Source organism: Python bivittatus, unplaced genomic scaffold (genome assembly GCF_059951505.1).
Source record: "Python bivittatus isolate LINGU-HERP-01145 unplaced genomic scaffold, Pbiv_v1 ctg000840_np1212, whole genome shotgun sequence".
NCBI lineage: Eukaryota > Metazoa > Chordata > Lepidosauria > Squamata > Pythonidae > Python > Python bivittatus.
The window spans coordinates 45,279,214-45,301,400 of NW_028277113.1; the positions used below are offsets into that span (position 1 = coordinate 45,279,214).

The window sequence follows — 22,187 nt, forward strand, 5'->3', positions numbered from 1 at the left end:
GTGAAACATCTATCAGGCAAAACTTCCAGTTCATAATAAACTATATTTCAGCCTGTGAGATTATATCTGAATCTATTCCAGTCATGTCTGACTGCAGGTCTTTAGAACAAGTCCAATATCATTTATTATCTTAGCCTTCTGGGGATGGTAACAACCTGGGACCTTCTTAGCATCCTTCTGGGGATGCTAACAACCTGGGACCTTCTGTGTGAAAGGCCTCAAACGTTCTGCTAAGTTCCTAGATTTGTTTGGTGGAAATTCATTTCTAGATGCCATATTTGCAGCATTTCAAGGAGGCCAATTACTACAGATTGAAGTGCAAGGAGATTATTTACCTCTTTGAAGTCTGTTGCTCCATCTAAACAGTTCTTCCAGGTTTCTGCAATACTAATTAAGAATAGTACAGAGAATAACAAGTTGTAGTTTAAAGCAACACTGTGTGACAAACACAAAAATAAAATTGAACTGGTTGCAAGATTCAAAACTAACCTGCTGAACATTCTGTCAGGATGATCAAACTTTCCATTTTGTAAACAAAGCATATGCTCTGGTGCTGTGGAAACAAAAGAGGTTATATACATATGTTCAATCAAGTACCGTCACCATATGCTCTGAAATACCTCTGGATATATCTTACCAACTCTGACCAGGTAAAAGAGAACATAACCTGGTGATGAGTAGTGGCTGCCATACATAAATTTTGGTTCTTGCATTTCCTGATAACGTACCTATCAATGCAAGAAAGGAAAAAAAGGGTGGGGGGGAGATGGAGAGAATAAGTTCAGTGATAGTATTCTTCTATAGTAATGTACATAGAGTTTATATTAAAAAGTGAATTGACATTTCATTTTTTGTGTACATTGTTCCATGATGATTGAAATGACTCACTGATACAACCATATTCAATCTCTGTGTACAGGGAACAATTCCAAAGTCTATTCTATTGCAGGAATATAATGAAAATGCCAGACTCCAGGGGTACTGGATGAATTAGTCCCCATGTCCAGTAAAGAATGGTTTATATGTACAGTTTGATCCTAAAATGTTTGGAAGCAAGACCTATCAAACTCACTGCAACCTGCATATAGAAACCTTAGAAAGATATCCTAACATACTCTTTTCCACCCTTCTTTTGCACAGATAGCAATTGTCTAGGTATAAATAGGCTTACTTAATAATAAAAATTAGTTAGAAACATTCACCTATTTAACCTTCTATGGACAATCTAAGGAGTCACAGTCAGTCTAAATATATCATATATAAACTTTCAAACTATGCTATTTTTTACACCTAGATAATAGCCAACTATATTCTACTACAGACTTGAGGAAAATGTTCTAAATGTTGCTGAACCACCAGTAATAGCAGCTTTGGTTAATACATGTACAATGATGAGGGTGCTGGGAGTTGTAGTTCAGGAACACCCAAAGGGCCACTGGTTCCCTACTCTTTTTATTGTTTTCTTCTGTCACTCCATCTGCTTGTATTCACATTTGGATACCTTTACCTATTAATCAGCCTCCTATCCTATCTGAAATTAGACTATAAGGCTTCTTAAATATGTACAGGTAAAGTGACATTCTTTAACAATCAGTTTTAGAACCAGTTGTTTTAGCAATTTTGCATCTATGTTTTATAACTTCTAATTCAAACATTTTACTAGAAAAAACTAACTATACTTAGAAGTACAGCTCAGTTAGTCCTCACCTAACCACCACAACTGGGAATGGAATCTGAGTTGTTGAGCGAAGTGGTCATTAAGCGAGACACCCACAACTGCTTTGCTTAACAACCATAATCCAGGCATTAAGTGACCTCCTGGGTTGTTAAGCGGATGGCACAAAAGAACTGTCTGCTGAAAGATTTCATCTCAGTGCAAAGCTGAAATCCTCCTGGCAGGCAGCCCTTTCACTCTCAAACATTCTTGCAGTCCATCGAAGGGTTGCCTTCCCCTCCATGGACAGAGGGGAAATCCTTCATGGGGCTGGAGTACAGCTCAAACGTTCAGGATTTGAATTCCTTTCCTTCACCATCAAGGGGTTTCCCCTACTCAAATCCTGAAGATTTGAGCTCTGTTCTTACCTATGGCTGAGTGGGGAGGGGAAACCCCTTGGCGGTGGGAAGGAATGGAGCTCAAATCCTGAACATTTGAGCTCCTTTCCTCCCCACTGCCAAGGGGTTTCCTGTCCCCTTCGCAAACAGAGGGGAAATCCTTGGTGGGGCTGGAGGAACAGAGCTCAAATCTTCAGGATTTGAGTTCTGTTCCTGTACACTGCCGCATCCCCTCCACTTGCAACCATCACTGCTGGCTTCCAATTGCAATTGGGAAGCTGGCAGAGAAGACTGCAAATACCAATCACATGATTGCAGGGCTCTTGGCAACCCAGCCGTAAATGCAAGCAGATTGCCAAGTGCTTGAAATGCAGCCATGTGACTGCGGGGGAGTGGCATTTTACAATGGCTGGAAGTGCTTTACGGTCCGTAAAGCACCCTTTCCGAGGCCGTCGTAAGTTCAAACCATTGTTAAATGAACTGTCATTAAGCAAGGACTACCTGTAAATAAATTTGTTGTTTTAATGTATCAAGCTAAATCAGACACACAAATATACACACAAGCTATTTTTCTACATACCAATAATCTTTCCAACCTTTCTTTATTTAGTGCACCTACAGGTTTACTAAGGTCACGAAACGTTTCGGGTTTTGTTAGATCTATAAAAAAAAGAACATTTTAAAATATATATTACATTATTAACAATGGCACAACAATTTTATTTTCCTTCTAATGCATGTGGACAAAACTTAAGATGTCAAACCTTATTAAGAGTTATGTTTTCTTAATCAGTCTTTAAAGTGTAACTACAATCCCTGGGAAAAATTGGACCAACACGTTTGCATATTTAGCTATAAAGCTGGGAAGAATCAGGTCTACTGATTCCAGTAATTGGAGTGTGGGGAAAAAGGACTTGACATACATTCATTCTACTGTTTGAACAGCTTTTCTTTTCAGATACCTGGACTGCAGTTTGGTTGGTAGAAAAGGAGCAGATTTTTTTCCATCCTCAAAGAACACCATTTTAAGGGAAAAGTAGACCAATTCTCACTTCATAGTCAAATCAGTAAGCATATGCTTAATTAATGCATCCCATTTCTAATTACCAGTCTGGTAATTAGCTTCTTAAACCAGAAAGGCAAACACTTCATGATCAGTTTTTTCCTCTATTTTATGTTTTAATATTTTATCATTTATTTTTCCCGCAACTTATTACCAGTGTGGAGAATATAATGAAATAATAAATTAGACAAATATTTTGCAAACAAAACCTAATATAATGGGGTTTTATTACAGATGTACTGTATGTTGTTTAGGTTTTTTTTCAACTAATTTTAAAATATGCACATATACATTTTCTGTGAAGTTTTAGTCATTGGATGTTTTCTATTCACAATTATCCATTTTAGGCTATTTTAGTTTTGAATACTATTTTGGTAAAGTGTAAATGTTTATTCTTCCTTCAAGATTAAAATACACAGAAATTAGATTTTTTGATCTTTGATAGCAGGCAACTGTATTTAAAATCATATTGAAGAGGTACAATCAATGAATGTATTTTTAAAGAATATGTTAATAGATTTTCTTTAGCTCTTCTCTTAGATAAGCTGCTTACTTCCGGTCTATTCAAGGCCCATACTTTATAGGTTCTATGAATAACATTCCCAAGTTAGTGCTTACGATGCAAACTGTGAAATTCCATGCAACCTTAATTGAAATGAATGGACCTTTGCAAGAGAACTTATTGAATCTCTTATCTTCATGCACCAGATAGTCATTAATATTTGCTGACTTCTATTTACTTGAGGATTCATTTGAAAGTCTGAATGCAGCATACTACGCAGCAGGCTATGTAACTTTCTTACATCAAGTTTATATACCAGTACTGAAAATGCTGTTATTACTAAACACTATTCCATTCCATTTTGGAAACAGACACTGGAGAAAATGAACTGACACCACAAGCATCCAAATGTTCAGGTAACCTGGTCTGGACTGTCCCACTGCATTTACTTTGCTTGTCTCCCAAGAAGCCTTACCTAGTTCTGAACTAGAATAATCAGCTATGATCCATGGAAAGACAGGGTACTGGGAGAGATCATTGCAGCTCCGATCAGCCAGATTATTGAGATGAAGAAGGTACTGGTAGTTTGAGATATGCCCTCGTTGCCATTGTAACATATAGCTCTCTGCGGTATGCTCTGTAATATGATTTTCTAGGAGGAGACAGAAAATGTGACAGAGTGCAAAGACGAAATTAATGTAATTTGCAATTAAGACTCTTCTAGGAACATACTCATGTATCAGGCTGAATCTCTATCCCACAAGGCTTGTAGAGCCATCATTCATCACTGATCAGATAAGGTAGATCACTGGCCTGACACCAAGTATTCACTGATCTATGAGAAATGGGTGAAGCTATTCCCCACAAAATAATTAACTTATCTTGCTATCTCTATACTATGTGTGTCCATATACTAATATAAAAATGAGCAACAATTAAAAGCAATCCTCCACTATTTTTTTTCCAAGTAATTGAAGCAGTTGTCTTACCTGGCAACTTCATGAAGCAGATACTAAAAAGATGACAATGGGAATTTTGGGGGTAGGTGGGTGGAAGAGGTAAAGGAGATATGCACAAAATGCACCTGCATTAAATGCACAGGTTAATGTAATATGATGGGAATTAAATCAATTATATTAATGATTTTGTTTAATTCTGGCCACTTCTTTATCCTGACCCTGCTCACTTTTTGATGTACAGCTCTTGACCCAAACCATACTTGGCTTTTTAGTATCCCACTGACCATGCTCAGTCCTCATTGGATTTTCGATTACAGCATGCATAGCTGCCCCCCTACCCTCCAACGTCTTTTGTTGTGGTGTACTAAGCATTCTGAGCTGAAGAAGTTTCAGGCTTGTCGTTGCCATTTCATGTGTTCCAAGATCTATATCAGAACTGATCCATTGTAAGTGCTATTGATTCAAATATACCTGCTGTTTCAAGTGCTGTGTCAGGAGTTAGCTTTATGGCATGTGGCTACATTTTCCCCAGCAGTATTGACTTAAATCGGATAGAGTGCTGGAGCAAAGCAACAGTTCCTCTGGCCATGACAAAGTGCTAAAGACAAAGTGTGACAAAAAAAAAAAAGCATGACAAAGTGTGGGCTCTGTTCTGCTTCTTCTTCTGCACAGATGAAGACTCCTTAGAACATCATGCCTGCCTTCCTAGCTGCTGCCTTTTGAAAACAAATTTCGTATGGGGAAGTTAGAGTTCATGCAAATGTATGTGCATTTCATGTTCCGCTTTGTTTTTCAGGCAGATAATCTGAGAAAAGTTAGATTAAGAAAGGCAGGCAAATACAAAGATTATTATGTAGGAGAGAACATTACTTTGCTTCAGACACAAGCATTGCTGGTGCTGTTGAGTTATTCTAATTCTACTACGTTAATGGTTTGGCTTGGTTTGCTGAATTTTGTCATAAACCTGTTAGAACTGTGCAATGCTTTGCATTCAATTTCAAGCTGCTGCTCTGCGGTGCACAGGGGTGAAAATGTGCCACCTCTCTGTTTCTCTTTAAAGCAGCACGTCTTTTCCCAGTATCACCCGGCAGCTACATAAGGCAACTATGTAACTGTAGGAAAAAAAACTATGGCTGATTTACAGAGTTACAAACAAGAGCTACGTTCATACTGTTGCACACGCTGAACCATCTTTTCTAAATTATTTCTGAAGTGTTGCACAGCTCTAACGTTTGCACTCCGGGCATGCTCCTGTGCGAATGTTGAGCTTCCAAGTTCATTTAATTTTAGCTTTTACTGGTTTGTAAAGTCTTGAGCAGTAGTTTTCTAACCAAAAAAACCCCCCCACAGGCAGGCATACAAGTCCAGCAGAAAGCAACATACCAGTTACTTTTGGTGTGTTTGCGCCTGTGATGACCAACGTGACAGACACAAAAACAAATAAACTCTGTTACTTGAAGCTGCAAGTGGGCTGAGTTGTTAATACATTCCGATTACTATCTGCCCACAATCTAAATACAATTGGCCAAGGGTAGGGTTTTTTAAAAATTATTTTTATTTAAAGATATTGGGGAAAGACCCATAGGTAACAATGGAAGCTTAAATCAAAACATATGCCTAATGTTTTGTATTTGCCCCAAGTCTGCAATATTTCTCTTCCGTGTATTAATGCTGCTCTTTTGATTACATAGATAATGATATTTGCGATCTTAACTGTCAAATGACAACATATGGAAGATATAGACTCTGCTTTTCCCAGTTCTCACCTTTCAATGGCTTTCTTCTGCTTATCCTATACAATTTTAAAGATGGTACTAAGAATCTGCTGCTAGATATCTCCACAAAATAATAAACAGCTCCTTTTCCATTCATTGCTACCAATCTCACTAAGACTCAAAGCTAAATCTATACAAAAAGCGGAAGAGAGTCTGATTCCCACCCCCATACATTAATTTATTAGAATTGTTATTGAAACCTAAATAGGTTGACACGTAGAAATAGACGTTATCTCGGTCCTGAGTATTGTAGAATTTCAAATAGATGTCTGAACATAAATCATTCTCAGTGCAAAATACTTCCAGACCCTTGAACATTGAAAAGAGATAAAAATGACATGTAATGAAGTTAACAGAATTACTGAATTAACCAGGTTCCAAGTATAGCAGATGTTAAGCATAGATATCTGATCCTTATTGCTTTCACAATAGAAGAAGTGATTTCTACATTATTTTTATAGCATAAAAAGTCACCATAATCAATTTGTTTTTACTAGGAAAACACTTGGTCTTTCCTTTATTACAAGTACCAAAATAGTTCCAGGAACCCAACAATATTCTAGCTTTCTACAAAGAAATACACATTTTAAAAAACTATGATTATCTAATGCATTAATCTATTAAATGCTTTGCTATAAACTAACTGCTGGGAATTCAACCACAAGTGTAATTTTATATCAGTTGTGTTAAACAGTCTCTGCTAAGAGATCAGTCTGTAAAGGTTTCATACTGTGTAATACTAGTTCCCTCAGGAATTAAAACAGCTAAGTTTAAATCCAGAAGCACATATATGATGCCAAGGATCAAAAGCAAGTATTATCTTACCAAAGGCGACAGGCTATGTCTCCTTTTATAGATGCGTCTGACACTACGCAGTGTCACTTGTACCACAGGTTTCTGTGAGATGAGGACAAGAAGTCGAAATATGACACATTTCTTTCAATTTTACCCACATGTTCTGGATAGAAGATGCACCTTCTCCTCCAGCACCGTATCAACAGTGAGTCTCAATGTTACATCCAAGAAAGGAACATTTTGGGGGGTTGTTGTTTTTAAGAAAATGGGTTAATTATCTTAATTTGGAGAGGCAGTATTTGTGATTGTTCAGCAATCTGTATATATTCTGGAAATTGCCAACATGAAATGAACTGATAGTTCAGCTATTTGTTAGCTGGGGAAACTGATTAAAATTAACCCAACCTCTTCTACCTATTAAGGACAGATTTACAGTATAGAAACTTTGTGTAATATAATTAAACACACACACCACCCCAGACATGAAATTATCTATGCACAAGTGAGCACAAGATACCATGGCTTCCCACAAGGAAATACATGAAGCTATTTTCTAATTTGTTAGCACCACAGCAAGAACCCTTTGACTTTCTTAATCAACTGAGATAGTATGGAACCTTGAGAATAGATAAAAACATTTAACTTACTATATCAGTAAGAAGAGCCAGATGGATCTAACAATGACTTATCAAATGCTTATGGGAAATCTACATATGCAGGACATAGCATCCTACTTCTTGTGTTCCCCAGAATGCACTATCAGTGGGTTACAGAACAGCCATTAAGGCCATTTCCCAACTATTAATGTATACCATCTTCATAACCAAAGTTATATAAAGCCTGTCCTCTTTATTGCTACTTTGACACAACAATGGATGGATGACTCTACTGCTATAAGTCACTAATTGGGAAACAATCCAAGACTAGTTTATAGATTCCAACACTGATAGGCAGTGTACTATCTGCCAGTACATCTGTGTGTGTGCGCGCGCTTTAATTTTGTTACCTTAAATTATAACATGAATATTTTTAAAAGCCAGGCTTAAGATGAAATTAGATTTCCTCAGCCTGGAGAACCATAGCACCTATGCAAAATGACAGAACTGTTTAATTTGCATTGAAAGCAGAACGCCTCGGAGGCTGAACTATATGACTTGATCCAAGGGGCAAAGAGAGAACATTGTATAAACTTTGGGGATATTTTGATAGCACACGCATCAAGGTTTTAACAGCAGCAGACTAGAAAATGCAAGTTACTTACAGGATAGCCACTGAGAGGCTGAAAATACAGGTTTGCATCAGTGATGCATACATGTCCTGGATTAGTTACCAATGGCGTGACCATTTCAGCTTTACATTCCATATGCAATGTTTCGGAAACATTCTGAAATCTATGCAAATAACAGTTAGATGCTCAGTGTAAGCTTCTACTTATCCCGTATCAGAACATAGCAGAGCTTTCCATCACATCTTTACATGTATTTTTAGAATATAATATTTACAACTTTATATATTTTATAACAACCGATACGAAATCTACTTTACACTACTGATTATATTATAAAAGCATGAAACTTTTGTTGCTTAGTATATTAGAACGTATAATCCAACTAAAAATTGAACACATTTACAACAGCATTTCAAGATAGCTAAGATTCCATGAGCAGGTCTTTGCCAAGGAGAAGATGGTAAAAGCAAGATTTTTTCCCCTTCTATCTGAATCCAGAAGAATAAAAAGTAAACCAACAAAGGGTGTAAACAAGTCACATTTCTTTGGTTACCTTTTTTTTTTTCTTTGCTACAGAAATAAGTGATTCCAAAATTCAGAATTCAGCAGAGTTAGATAAACATATATAAACAAAGAAAACATGGTAACTCAGTATTAAGCGACATACAGATTCCCACTGCTGATCTACTCTTTGCTTTTCATATTTTCCTAAGCATGCTATTTCTTTTTAGAAACTGAGAGTTAGAAGACGGGATGTTTCCTGAACTAATATAGAGAAACATACCTGTTCTTATCAAATGATGTCCTGGCCAAACGTGACTGCAGGATAGCAGTTATCTAATTTAAAATAATAACAACAATAAGCCTTAAACTTTTTATGCAAATAAAATTGCCACAATTTCCCTCCATTAATACTGCATTTCTAGTACATATTTACCATAGCAGCCTGGTCCCCTAGCTTGTCCAGGTGCGATGCTCTGTACAACTGTTCAAAAACAGAAGCAAGCAAATGAAATTTAGAAGCTTTCCCAGATACTAATGTCCACAGATACAGGTGAGACGTCTGTTAGAATTACCCATTCTGCATTATATCCATTTTCATCTGTGGATTTGCATCACAACAGATGCATATAATCTAAAGAATCATAAATCAGAGATAGGAGTCACAATAAATGGCACATGCAGCCCCCAGGAGCCCTTTTTATGGCATCAGGAGCCCCCTGATCATGACTGCTGAAAATTGCCAGCCTACTTAATCACCATTTTGAAATGAGAAAACTGTAGCAAAAGCCCAAAAGTAGGATATCACAAAAAACAAACAGAATCCCATGTTTCAATGAAAGGCTGTCAATCCTTGATGTACGTTCTTAGTAAGGTTAAGGTTTTTATGTATTTTGCCTCAATCAGTACAACTCTCAGAAGCAATGCTTCCCTTGATTCAGGTTCAACTCTGGGGTCTACAAAGACACATCCATGCAGTTTCCTTAGCAGAGATATGAAAAAGTTTTGACATTCCCTTCTTCTGTAATGTTATTTGAATTTCCCAGTTAAGCCCACAGCCATGGAACTCCCTGGTGGTTGCCCATCTAAATACAAATCAAGTTGGCTAGGTGCTGCTACTAGTTCAGGATTAGCAATGATCTGCTTTCTAAGCAGAGATTTACCCACTAGCATTACAAATGAAAAGAGAAACCCATATAAACTTCTCCTTTGCTTGATTGCTTGGAACTGTACATGCCCTACTAATTTTCAATAATATTTGCAATGGAGATTGTTCTATGGGATTGCAGAGGCACTATGGAGGATTGCCTAATGACTGATTAGCACGTATTTAACCCAGGACTACTATGAAAAAGAAAAAGAATTAGGCATTTGTTAATTGTTTCAAATATTTGACTAGATGAAGAGAGTTCACTGTGTTTCATGAGCTAAATCACATGCTACAGGCAGCTGCAAAACTAACAAACTGTATTCTTACTTGGTGAAGTGTTTGTACAACATCTTCAACTTTTCCAGCGACATCCAATTCAAATATATATTCAGCTTGACCCTGACAAAAAGAGATAATTAAAATCAGATTAAAACCTAGTTAAACCACACACAACCACTTCAGAATAGGAAAGGGTCTAGGTTAGCACCTGTATTACATACAAAAACTTTTAGATTTAATCCCTGTTATTTCTGGTACTCTAATCTAGTTGCTTTATTACATCTCCAGTTTCTTGTTACTATTTTTGTTTATGACATTTGGCAAATCAAACACTGTTTGTGTATTTCACCTAGAAAGTTCCTTTAACAGTTCACATCTTAGACTATTAATAGGCAATCTATGTTAAAAGATTATGTTTAAACGCTAACACACACAAAGTTATCTTTCAAATAAATAACTGCTAATATTTTTTTCAGAGAGCAAAGCAAAGGGTTATGTAACATGTGATCTTTTCTGAATGGAAGAAAAATATATACTTACTCTTTCAGTTTTAAAGGGTGCAATGATGTTTTGTTCTTTAGTGAGAAAAGCCTTCAGAAAAGGATAATTTATTCAGTACTTATTTTTGTAATACATTGTTGCTATTAGGTATTATCAGAATTGCAGGGATTCTTGTAAATTATGAATAGACCTATAGCAACTGTTCAAAAAGTTCCTCCTCACATCATATTCATAACCTTTTCTCTTTATTTTAAAATTACATTTTAATTTTAAAATAGCTTTTTACAAAAACCAAATATAAACTGTAGGCTAATGTTTCTGTGTGACCCCACTTCAACTCTGCCTTTATTTAGAGGATAAAGTTTCCCTACAGTTAGGTGCCATCGTCAGACACAAATCCTGATGTCCTTACGGATGAATATCCTCCATTTTAATGTGTCCCTAGTGGCAAACCAGAGTTCTTGCTCTTCCAGGGACATTCAAATGATATTTCTGATCCTGTTCATCCACTTTCTCCATTGCCTTCCCCATTTTTTATTTCCCTCAATCATCCCAAGCAGTTATTTTTTTCTACTCCATCATCTAGAGTTTTTGCTTGTTAATCACTGCCTCAAGGGAGCAATTTTTTTCTTCCAGGACCAATTGACTGGTTCTTCTTGTAGCCCACAGTACTCTTTGTAACCATTACCAAAGCTGCAATTAAAAGGCATCCATCTTCTTTCTCTTACTCTCTCAATGTCCAACTTTCTCGGTCATACAGTACTACTAGGAAGTCCACCGCTTTAACTATTCTGATCTTTGCTGTCATAGAAATACCTTTTGGCTCAATGATTTTATCTAAACTTTCTGTTGCTTTCCTCCTTAGGATTATTTTCCTCTTTACCTCCCAAGTTTGGTTCATCTATTCCCAAAGGTAAGAAAATATCTTCTTCCCCATCGCCTATGAACTTACTAAGCATGCAGGTTGATATTATCCATTATCCAATTTATGTTAGCTATCAGATCTCTTGTCCCTCTGCCTTTTCTTAATCCCATTTATTATCTTTCTCTGTATGACTCTGCTTTGTAAGAGCTTAAAACAAAAATGTGCTTGCGTGAAGATTAATGGTAAAAATATTTTGCCTCCCTGAGCTAATCAGTCTGGCGGCACAGGAAAAGCTTTGCTGCTAAAAGTTGACAAGTTTTTCTGACAGGGCCCTATCAATCCACACCTTAGAGATAAACCAGTTTTGTTCAGTCTGGCACTGTTCAACCAGAAGTGCTCACCTTAGGAGCATCATGATTTAAGTCCCACTGCAGCAGTGTTGTACAAATGAGCAGAACTGAAGCCACCTATCATTACACTACATACATACCCTCCTTGACCTTCTTTATTATTTGACAAATCTCCTATTAAATATATTCCTTAAGTTTATTCAGCAATAACAGAAACCGGATTTGGTTACCACTGCAGTGTTAACCAATATATCATTATTCAGCATTGCTCCTGGAGAAATTTTTCCACTGTCACTCACAGAATGAGTTATGACAGAACTTTCAAAATGTCTTAGCCTTAAATACAGATTTGATAGCAAATGGAGTTTGGACTGAATTAGAAGCCTTTTTAGAGATCATCGCAAATCTTTGAAAACTTCATTTTACAGTCACAGGAATTTGCAATAGCTTATGTTTGTGTAAATTAGTTCAGCAATTTAAGCTTTTTAATTAAAAATGACATTTAAAAAGCAGTAAACAGAGTAAGACTTTTAGATTATTCACTACTTACTTGACTGGATAAAACAGTAATCTGCCCAGAAGTACCACTAAAACACAGATTTGGGGAAAAAAAATTATCACACTATTCCAGTTGTGGTAATTAAACAAGCGTTCAACACATCTTTAAAAGCATTTACCCTGTGAAGGAATAATTTCCATTATCTTCTGGTGCTTCAATTTTAATACAGTCTCTCAATGGAATCTATGTGAAATCACAGAAAAAAGAAAACCATTTCATTTGAGTTTGATGTTAAAACAAACTAAAATTCTTTGGCATTACTTACTAATTTACTTACTTTAATAATGGGGTGGCTTATTTCATCAGGCTCAAATATTACTGATTTTGAGCAGATTTTGAATGACCCTCTAATTTTCCTAAGAGTTAGAAGACATTGTAAAGTTACTGCAGAATTTTGACACAGCACAATATCCATGTTTTCACTTTTATGAAAATAGTGTAATACCTTTTTCCTTTGCCATCTTTGTTTAAAATGTAATTAGCTGTATGTTGTTCAAAGTAGTATTCTTCCAGATTAAGGAGTAGTAAGGAAAATCTAAAAGTAAATAATAAAAAGCAAAATAATATTTGTGAACGGAACTCAGCCGTGCTTTGCTACTAATACGCATTTCTTTTTCTCAGTTCCTCAGAAAAAAACATTGTAAACTAAAGCAAAATCAGCTTATCTCATTCTGGGGACCAGATATTTTGAAAGGTCATCATGGATACACAGAAGTGACAGATTCAGCTCAAGACAAAACTTTTATTTGAAAAACATCATACGTACCATTCTTTAAAATATTTTAGCAGCAGAAAATAATATTGCCATAGAATTGCATTAGTGAGAGCCAGGTTTAGTGGTTAAGGCACCAGGCTAGGAACCAGGAGACTGTGAATTCTAGTCCCACCTTAGGCATGAAGCCAGCTGGATGACCCTGGGCCAGTCACTCTCTCTCAGCCTTAGGAAGCAGGCCATGGCAAACCACTTCCAAAAAACCTTGCTAAGAAAACTGGAGGGACTAGTCCAGGCAGTTGCCAGGAGTAAACACTGACTCAAAGGCACACACACACATTGCATTAGTGGAAAAAATTACTCTGCTGCAATTCAGTTTCAGACAGTCAGAGATAAAGGATGTGGTATTTCTTGCACCAGAATAACCAGTTGGTGACCTACATATAACTCGGGTAAGCAACTGATTAATTTAATAAAGGTGGGATGAAGGAAGGCTACATCAGCACTCTCCAGCCAGGACTGTACAGCTACTTTTCCTAGAATTCTCAACTAGCATAGCTTATAGGTCATAATGCTGATTGGAATTGTAAGTCCTGCTATATTTTAAAGTATATTAGTTTGGGATGGGCTCGTAATATCCCATCTATGCCTGAAAAAACAGGGCTACGTATCAGAGAAACCCTTTGCAGATAAAAATTGGGGACAGGCAACCTGTGGCTGACAGGGCATCTGAAACCTTGCTATTTGACAGTATGATGGGATTCTTTGCTGTCTTTCTTATTTTTACATTTGAATATTTCTTCTTTCCTCCTTTTTCCTATCATATTTTCTCATACTTATTCTTCAATTATTATGATTGAGTAGTTTCATACTGTCCTCTATAAATTCTTCCAATTCTAAGACAGCATCCAAATTGCACTATACATCTTTTCTTTTTTTTCTTTCCCTTCCAGAATCTGTGTAACTCTGTTTCCAGCTTCTCTGAAAAGTCAGGGTAGCTATTAAAAAACTGAAGATGCAATGAATGTGGAAGACTCACACTAAATTTGGCAGAGGAATCCTTTATCATTTGAAGAAGGCTTTCAAACCTATAGCGATAGCAAGAATTAACTATCCAAAAATCCAGAAGACACTAAATGGTATTAAAGCTCTTTTTAGTGTCATTTTGTATTTTTGTAGCCCAGATCTAGTAACCCTAGATAAATCACACTTAATTGTGGGCTTCTGATTGCTTTTGTAGATGACCGAGTAACTCCTTCCTGTTGAGCAAGTGGGAGGCTGCCACAAAGACTGTAGGAGGACTTTAAGGAAGTAAGAAATCCGGGAAGCTAGCAGGAGTTTACCAATGTAGTTCACATTAGTAAATTTTAATTTTGTTCTTAGTTTAAACCCTGATTTTTTCCTCTATTTTCCTCTATTAACAGTGAATAAGCAGCTAATGAGGGGAGGGAGGGAGGGAGGGAGGAACAAACCTTTCTACTAGCAGCACCTAAAAAAACAGAAGTGATGATGAACAGTCATGACCCTATGGTGTCATTACAGTATAATGTTCGTGAAAAATTCCTTTCCTATTTGAATCTAGCCTGGAGTACATTTCCAGTAAATCTAAACTTTGGAACAAGGGACTAGAATATTGGTTTCACTACAAGAAGACAGAAAAGAGTTGTGACAGTCAGCAACTCACAACTATAAGGAACAGAAACCAACATGCGCTGCCAATTATCACTACCTGCTAATCCACCCAAGGACAAAAAATTCTGACAAAAAGGGTCATCAAGGAAGTGTTCGAAGTAAAGAAGTAAAAAAAGAAATTGAAGTCAGTAGTAGGGGAAGCTCTGTCCAAATGACAGAGGATTCCTCTGTCAGGGGCTGCACAAAAAGCTTAGTGAAGATGTAAAAACCAAGAAGGAAATGTAGATGGTAGAAGGACAGATATGCAAGGATGACTACACCAAGCTATTGTTGAAAAGTTATCAGAAAAGCTAAAGCTAAGAATCAACTGAGATAGATGAAGGAGGCTAAGGCTGATCAAAACAGCCTTTTCTGTTCAGATATTTTCAAAATAAAAGACATGATTATACCCACTATTCAATGAAGATTTGCTAGCAAAAAAGAGTTACTTTAATCCTGTTTTGTCTCAATTCTTTCAAACAAGAGGGTGTATTTTTGCCAGGTAACAGCCAGATGAAAGGGCAGGAGAACCCTGAGAGTGACAGAGAATACCTATTTACTAGATCTGGGCATGCTCTGAAAATTATTAAGAAATACTTGAGAAATAGCACAAGCCAAGACCTTTCTGCTATTAATTTTAATGACTGCTGGGGGTGTCCCATGCCCCCTACCCCAGCATCTATGTGAGAAGAAAAAAAAAAGACATGGCTTCTTAAGAGTTGTATGAGTTGAATCATGAAAGCAACTGTATCTTTTTCCAGGTTTGTGTCTGAAGCACTACCCTGTGATCAGTTCTGAACGCTACAGTACACTTACAAATTGGAAGAGATTCAGAAATGGTAATGAGGATTATCCAGGAACTAGAAACTAACTGTGAAGAGACATGGAAGTAACAGAGGAAGGAGGAGTGGATTTGATAGCACCAAAACAGTTCTCTATCATCCTTGAGAAAGAAATGGAATAAGTAACAAGAAGGCAGATTCTGACTAAAAGTTACAGAACATTTCCTAAAAGTAAAAGTAGTTTGGCAGTGGCAACAATTAGACATGGAAGTGAAAGGCATCCCTTCACTGATGTGTCTAAGCAACCACTTGTTGAAAGTGCTTTGATTTTAGATCAGAAAGCAAATTTGATCACTAAGGATATCTGGCACACACAGCACAATGTTTAGTAGGCAACCCAAGGGGAACAAATTTTGGATGAACGTAACAAATTTTACTTACATCTTTTTCCCCAAATGAAGTGCTTTTTTCTTACCCAATTGCACAATTAGGAAAAATGGCAATATTCATTCTGACTCATAAATGAATGCATAAACTTTAAAAGTAGCCCTTTAACAAAAAAACAAAGAACTTTTTGTAATATAAACATCAATAGGCAGTAGTGAAAGCAGAGATCCTTAAAAAAAATTTCCAGTTAAGTTACTGATTCAACCTAGGCTTGAGAAAGAAGACTGTTTTCTTCTTGATTATTCCTCAAGGAGTATTGACTTCTATTCTTTCAAGGTAGATTCCTGAATGTCCCCATGTGTTCCTGGCACTTTCCCCAGCTTCTTTCTTTTTAGTCAGAGCCTCCATGGAAGAGAAGAAAGAGCATTAGCAGAATAAGACTGCTATTTTTGAACTTTTGTGTGGTGCTTAAGTTAAGGATACTGTAATCTGGTCTGCAGTGTTTGGGCTACAAACCCAGTGAAACCTGAAATATTAAGTAAATTGCTATTGCTCTGCTTTAATGGTACAACAGCAGTCACCATACTGCCTAACACCATAATTCTCCTTAGCAGCTGGATACTAACTTGCTATTCTACTCAATCTTCCCTCAGTGATCAAGATTTTTGAACATTGATGAGTAATTTGTCATGAAACAAAGCCCAAACTTCAAAAAACTGCACAGATATCACACCACGGCATATTGGTTTGTAATGGATATAGCAACACTCTTCCAAAAAGGATTGATAAATTAACAGATTTACCTTAGCATAAGATCTCATGCTTACAGCCTAACCTTCAAACAACATGTGTGAGTGATTAAACACATTAGAAAACTGCACTAAAATTCTAAGTGACATTTGGATTGGAATATCCACAATAATCAAATGAGAACATTTGAAAATTCTGCCATCACAGAATAAAGTTAGCTATAGTGGGATTAGAACAACCCTAAGGTAATTGTATATAATTATGTAAGGGTCTTCTGGAGTTTTTCAGTACTGAAAGGTAAGGCAGAAAACAATGATTACTAAATGAGTTCATGCTAGACTATGTTTTTCCATCAACCAACCCAGCATATTAAGGACAATGCAAACAAGAGTAAATTTAAAGAAGCCTTCTTCAACCTCACTTTCTCCAAAGATGCTTTTGTATAAGGCCTTTAACAATGAGGGAACAACATTATGAAGAGTCTGTTTTCCAGTGACAGGGCTGATGACATAGGTGTTTGTAGTTAGCCATTATGACAAAAAAGTGTTGCCATGCATGCAATGGCATAATGATGGAAATCTAGCCCTCTTGTACTTGTGTCCCCAAGACAGATGCTAATATGTAAGTTATGGGGTTACTGTTACTGTGATTTTGTGAGACACATCTTCTCACTTGCACTCCTTACCACCCCCCTCTCATGGATGCCCATGATGATGGTTAATTGCTATGATTATCAGATGAAATCCTGTTGTATGCAAAAATAACCACCAGGCATCATTTTGCAGTTGCTTGCGGTGGTTCTGCTCTGTGGTAGCATCTACTTCCCAGAAAGTTTCCATTTGTTTTCTCTTAACTTACAATATATAGATCTTTGAAAATGGAGTACAAGATACAATGGATAAAGATGTTCCTTGGAATATACTGTATCAAGTTGCTTTGATCCAAGCTATTGCTTCTTGTTCCTTCTAGCTCAGTACTGTTAATACTTTTTCTTCTGAACAGATGCTAGGCTTTCTCAGCTTTTTATGGCAATTTCAAAAATTAAATCAAGAACCTTCTATATACTAAGTATGCATTCCACCACTGATCTGTGACCTTTATCTTCTGCTTGAATTAAGACTAACAGGATTTTTAAAGAGCCATCTTACACATCTCACTGCAATCTATTCCTGCACAAGCCTTTCTTCTATTATGATAGACCCGGCTCCCTGATATATTGAGAATTCTGGCAGCTGTAACTCATCAGGAATTCAACTGGAAACACCCAAAATGGGCTTGGCCGCAGAAGACTTTGTTTCCAACGGTCTAGGAAGATCAATGAAATATTACAGAAGATGCTAACCAAGTTAATACCCCTAGAATTTCAGGGCCGGGATATTCCAGAGAAATGAGAACTTCTAGTCCAGGTCTATCAATTCTAATCATTATACACTGTTTTGTTTTTTGTTTTTAATTACAGCTATAAGGATAGTAATGTTTATTGCTTAAGGATGTTGGCATAACTATTTTGTATTGGATTTAACTTTAATTTCCTTATTCTTCATCTGGGAGAATGTTGATGAATAAGGTCTATTTTGGGACATTTTAGGGGTAAAACAAGGCAAATCTTTTTACATTACCTTTTATATGTGGTATAGAATGTATGTCTAAAATGGATAGTTTGTCTCATTTTCTTTTCTGCATAACCTTATTGATTTCCAGTTGGGCCTGGTATGTTTTTGTCTCTACTCCCATTCTCTCTTGGGGCCATTTCTTATCAAAAGGTATTAAAGGTTAAAACAGCTGTGCCTTTTCCTCCTTAGTGGAAAACACTAACTACAAAACAGAAGTAGTGATTGAAGGGGAAAAAAACACACACAGGAAGGTTCACAAGAGGAGTATGACATAATCTGGACCCTTCTTAAAATTAAATAAGGCGAGTAGCAGGGGTGCCCACAGGGTGAGGCCAAAAGGTCAAGATAGCAACCATCAGAGTCAAAGCTCCTCTGTACATAAAAACTGTCAGAGTTTTGATTGTGACCTCATGGCTGCCATCTTGACTTTTTTTACTACACCCTGCAGACACTAGTAGTATGACTGCATTACACTGTAATAGCCCATTTTACACTGCATCAGAGATTCATGCCTCTTGGAATCTTATCTTAGCCCCATCTAAATCCTCATGGATTCATGATATTTTTGTCCATGAGATTTGACAAATTCCAGAATTTAGGTCAATTTGTGCCCTGGGTAGCCAAATAATTTGATTTTAAAAAAGATTTTCAAAATTTTCTAACTTGTTTAGAACTTACGGTGTGTGGTTATTCTTTCACAATTGTTTTCTTGCCTCTACCACAAAATTCCTGCCTGTGAGGATTTGTTCTGAGTGTACAGAAACGCGCTACAGTTAATAATGAGGAAACATACTCCACAGGTACACAACAACAACATTCTTCATTCATTCCGGAATCAGTTCCAGGACAAAAAATAGTTGAGATTAACGCATACAAACAAAAGTTGCAGAGATACAGTATTTTCTATTCAATGGCTCCACTGCACTATCCCATCAATTCTTGGCAAATAGAAGGGGTAGAAATGGAAGCAGTAACAGACTTCATTTATTTGGGCTCCAGGTTCACTGCAGATGGAGACTGCAGCCATGAAATTAAAAGACGCTTTCTCCTTGGGAGGAAAGCTATGGCAAACCTAGATAGCATATTAAAAAGCAGAGACGTAACCTTGCCGACAAAGATCCACATAGTCAACGCTATGGTTTTTCCAGTAGTAATGTATGGCTGTGAGAGCTGGACCATAAAGAAAGCTGAGTGCCAAAGAATTGATACCTTTGAACTGTAGTGCTGGAGAAGACTCTTGAGAGTCCCCTGGACTGCTAGGAGGTCAAACCAGTCAATCTTAAAGGAAATCAACCCTGATTGCTCATTGGAAGGATTGATAATGAAGCTCAAGCTCAGATACTTTGGTCTCCTAATGCGAAGAGAGGAGTCTTTGGAAAAGACCCTGATGCTGGGAAAGATTGAAGGCAAAAGGAGAAGACGATGGCAGAGGATGAGATGGTTAGATAGCATCACTGAAGCAATGAGCATGAAACTCAGCAAACTCAGGGAGGCAGTGAAGGACAGGAAGGCCTGGCGCAATATGGTTCATGGGGACACGACTTAACAACTCAACAACAACAACTAGCTTAGTGTGTTATTTTGCGCTGTCTAAATTACCAGCTTATGATTCAGGAGAACAATCCAGCAAATTGGCTTGGTAAACCATGATTTATTTAATCATGGGTGAGTACAGCATGCAATGCAATCGTAGTCTTACTGGCTACAACAAAACAGCAAAAATTGTGAAGTATTTTTTTACAGACAATTTTATCCGGAAGGGAAGAGAATTGCTGTGTGGATATTATTAACCAAACGCTCCACAGGCAAATTCACTCTGCTTGTAAACAAATATTTCGCGGAATTCAATTAAACTGTCTTATGCCCTAATTGCTGTTTTAGAATTACAGCCTTTGCAGCTTTAAGAGGCGAGACAATACGGCGCGTACACCGCAGTGCCCCAAGAAAACAGCCCCCGCGCCACTTCCGTGTTGCAAGATTATGACTCGCTTTGGTTGTGCATCAGGAGAGCGCAAAGGGTGATATACTAGTTTTAAGCAAAAGGCACAACATGCACACACGCACACACCTCGAACAGGACTTCCTTCTTCTTGCACCCCCCCTCCCCCCAATCCTTCCCAGTTCTCTTGCTTCTTTGCGCACAATTAGCAAGAAAGCGATTTCGGCGGCTCTGGGGGACGAGTCCGCCCCTCTCCACCCCAGCCGCTGAGACTTGCTAGATAGCCGCACGTTTCGATTTTCTCTGGACCGGAGCACATTTCACCGGCAGAGACGCTGCCGCTGGAAGAGGGGCGGCGTTCAGAGCGACCCAGCTCCTAAGCGTTTGCTCGTTCGCTGACACTGCTGCACCCTTCCCTTGGAGGAGAAGGGCGCGCGGGACTAGGGCGCTTCACCCACCTCTCTTTGGAGTAGAGCTGCGGCTCCTGCCGTCTCTTCCGAACGAAGGCCATGGAGCTGACCCGGCTGCGCTTCCGCAGCGCCTCTGTTTTGCACCAGGAACTTGCCGAGAGGCAGAAACTTCATTCGCCGCTAGGGGCCCGGCAGCAGGCAGCCATCGCCGGCCATTTATGCCGCAGCAGGAGCGGTAGCTCTGGTCGCTCGGGTGGTTGGGATCACTCCGGGCGCCGCGTTCCAGTTTTCCCGCTCACCTTCCGAGCCCGCTTTCGTTTTTGCAAACTTGCCTTGTAGCAGTCATATGCTCTTGCCTTTAGAGGGCCGGGAATTCCCTGCCGGTTATGGCCGCCTGCCTTGGATGGTTTCTTCTTGGCCTCAGGCACTCGTAGTAGATTTTCCGGGGGGAAAGAGGGTGCAAGAAGGCCAAGAGCCACCTCGGCTTGGTGTTCCTGCGCGCCCGAGATGGCAGAATAATGATTTATGGCTGTAGTTGAAGACGCTCTCCAACCAGCTTTCAGATGGATTGAATTACAACTCCAGCATTCCTGGAAATTCTGGGGATTGTCATCCGATACATCTGGAGGAAAAGCAAACTCAGGAAAGGGCAAAAAAACAAAAACAACAAACCGCTATGCTTTTCCCTGCCTAGTTGCTATTTCTTATTGGTTGGTTTCTGTAATGCTATGTGGGAATGACCTTGGGAGACAGGGAGAAGAGCTGCAAACCAGGGGAACTCTAAAGGGGATGGGGAAGAAATGTACTTTCAGACTTGCAAGATTCTGTTAATGTAACCTTACAGTAAAGATATAACTAGTTCATCTGGGTGTGCTTCCTATCTGGACTACCTAGCAAGGGTGACATCAGTTTTGCAAGTTTGAAAGTACATCTCTTCCCCGTTGCCTTTAGAGCCCAAGAAACTAGGGAGGGTCCCTTCTGAGACATTTGCCACGTTCCTGCTGCAGGCTAAGCTGCCTCTTATCTGACCATTCCCCTGGTTTGCAGCTCTTCTCCCTGTCTTCCAAGGTCATTCCCACATAGCATTACAGTTTCTGGTGGAATCTTGGGGTGTGTCTAACAACTTATTTTTGTTATTGCTGCACCATTACATCCTAGGATTCATTCTTTGTTTTTAGTGTTTTGCGTTATATTCTCTTTATTGGGCTTGAGTCACAGAAAGTCTAGGATCCAGAAATTATTGCATTATATTTTAACCTCATAGATAAGTACAGTATTAAAATCCCCTTGTAGGCAGCATCAGCTAATTACAGCATTAAATGAACTTATTGAAATGAAGGAGGC

The 22,187-nt window shown here is 38.1% G+C and overlaps 1 protein-coding gene across 2 annotated transcripts in view; it reads right to left on the reverse strand.

Moving 5' to 3' along the window:
* NSMAF (neutral sphingomyelinase activation associated factor) overlaps positions 1-21,630 on the reverse strand; it is a 41,584-nt gene extending 19,954 nt beyond the window's left edge. The window contains exons 1-17 of one of the 2 annotated variants that reach the window (XM_007421631.4): positions 20,892-21,617; positions 13,025-13,114; positions 12,857-12,935; positions 12,698-12,762; positions 12,571-12,607; positions 10,845-10,895; positions 10,353-10,424; positions 9,312-9,359; positions 9,159-9,211; positions 8,408-8,537; positions 7,177-7,248; positions 6,552-6,660; positions 4,093-4,269; positions 2,633-2,712; positions 638-728; positions 490-553; positions 336-387 (exon numbers count right to left, since the gene is read on the reverse strand). In XM_007421631.4, the coding sequence (XP_007421693.1) occupies positions 336-387; positions 490-553; positions 638-728; positions 2,633-2,712; positions 4,093-4,269; positions 6,552-6,660; positions 7,177-7,248; positions 8,408-8,537; positions 9,159-9,211; positions 9,312-9,359; positions 10,353-10,424; positions 10,845-10,895; positions 12,571-12,607; positions 12,698-12,762; positions 12,857-12,935; positions 13,025-13,114; positions 20,892-20,944 (1,323 nt within the window). In that variant the 5' untranslated portion in view covers positions 20,945-21,617. Of the gene's footprint in view, positions 1-335; positions 388-489; positions 554-637; positions 729-2,632; positions 2,713-4,092; positions 4,270-6,551; positions 6,661-7,176; positions 7,249-8,407; positions 8,538-9,158; positions 9,212-9,311; positions 9,360-10,352; positions 10,425-10,844; positions 10,896-12,570; positions 12,608-12,697; positions 12,763-12,856; positions 12,936-13,024; positions 13,115-20,891 lie in introns of both variants that reach the window. The other variant, XM_088130551.1, reaches the window with a different exon arrangement.
* Positions 21,631-22,187: the final 557 nt, after the last annotated feature.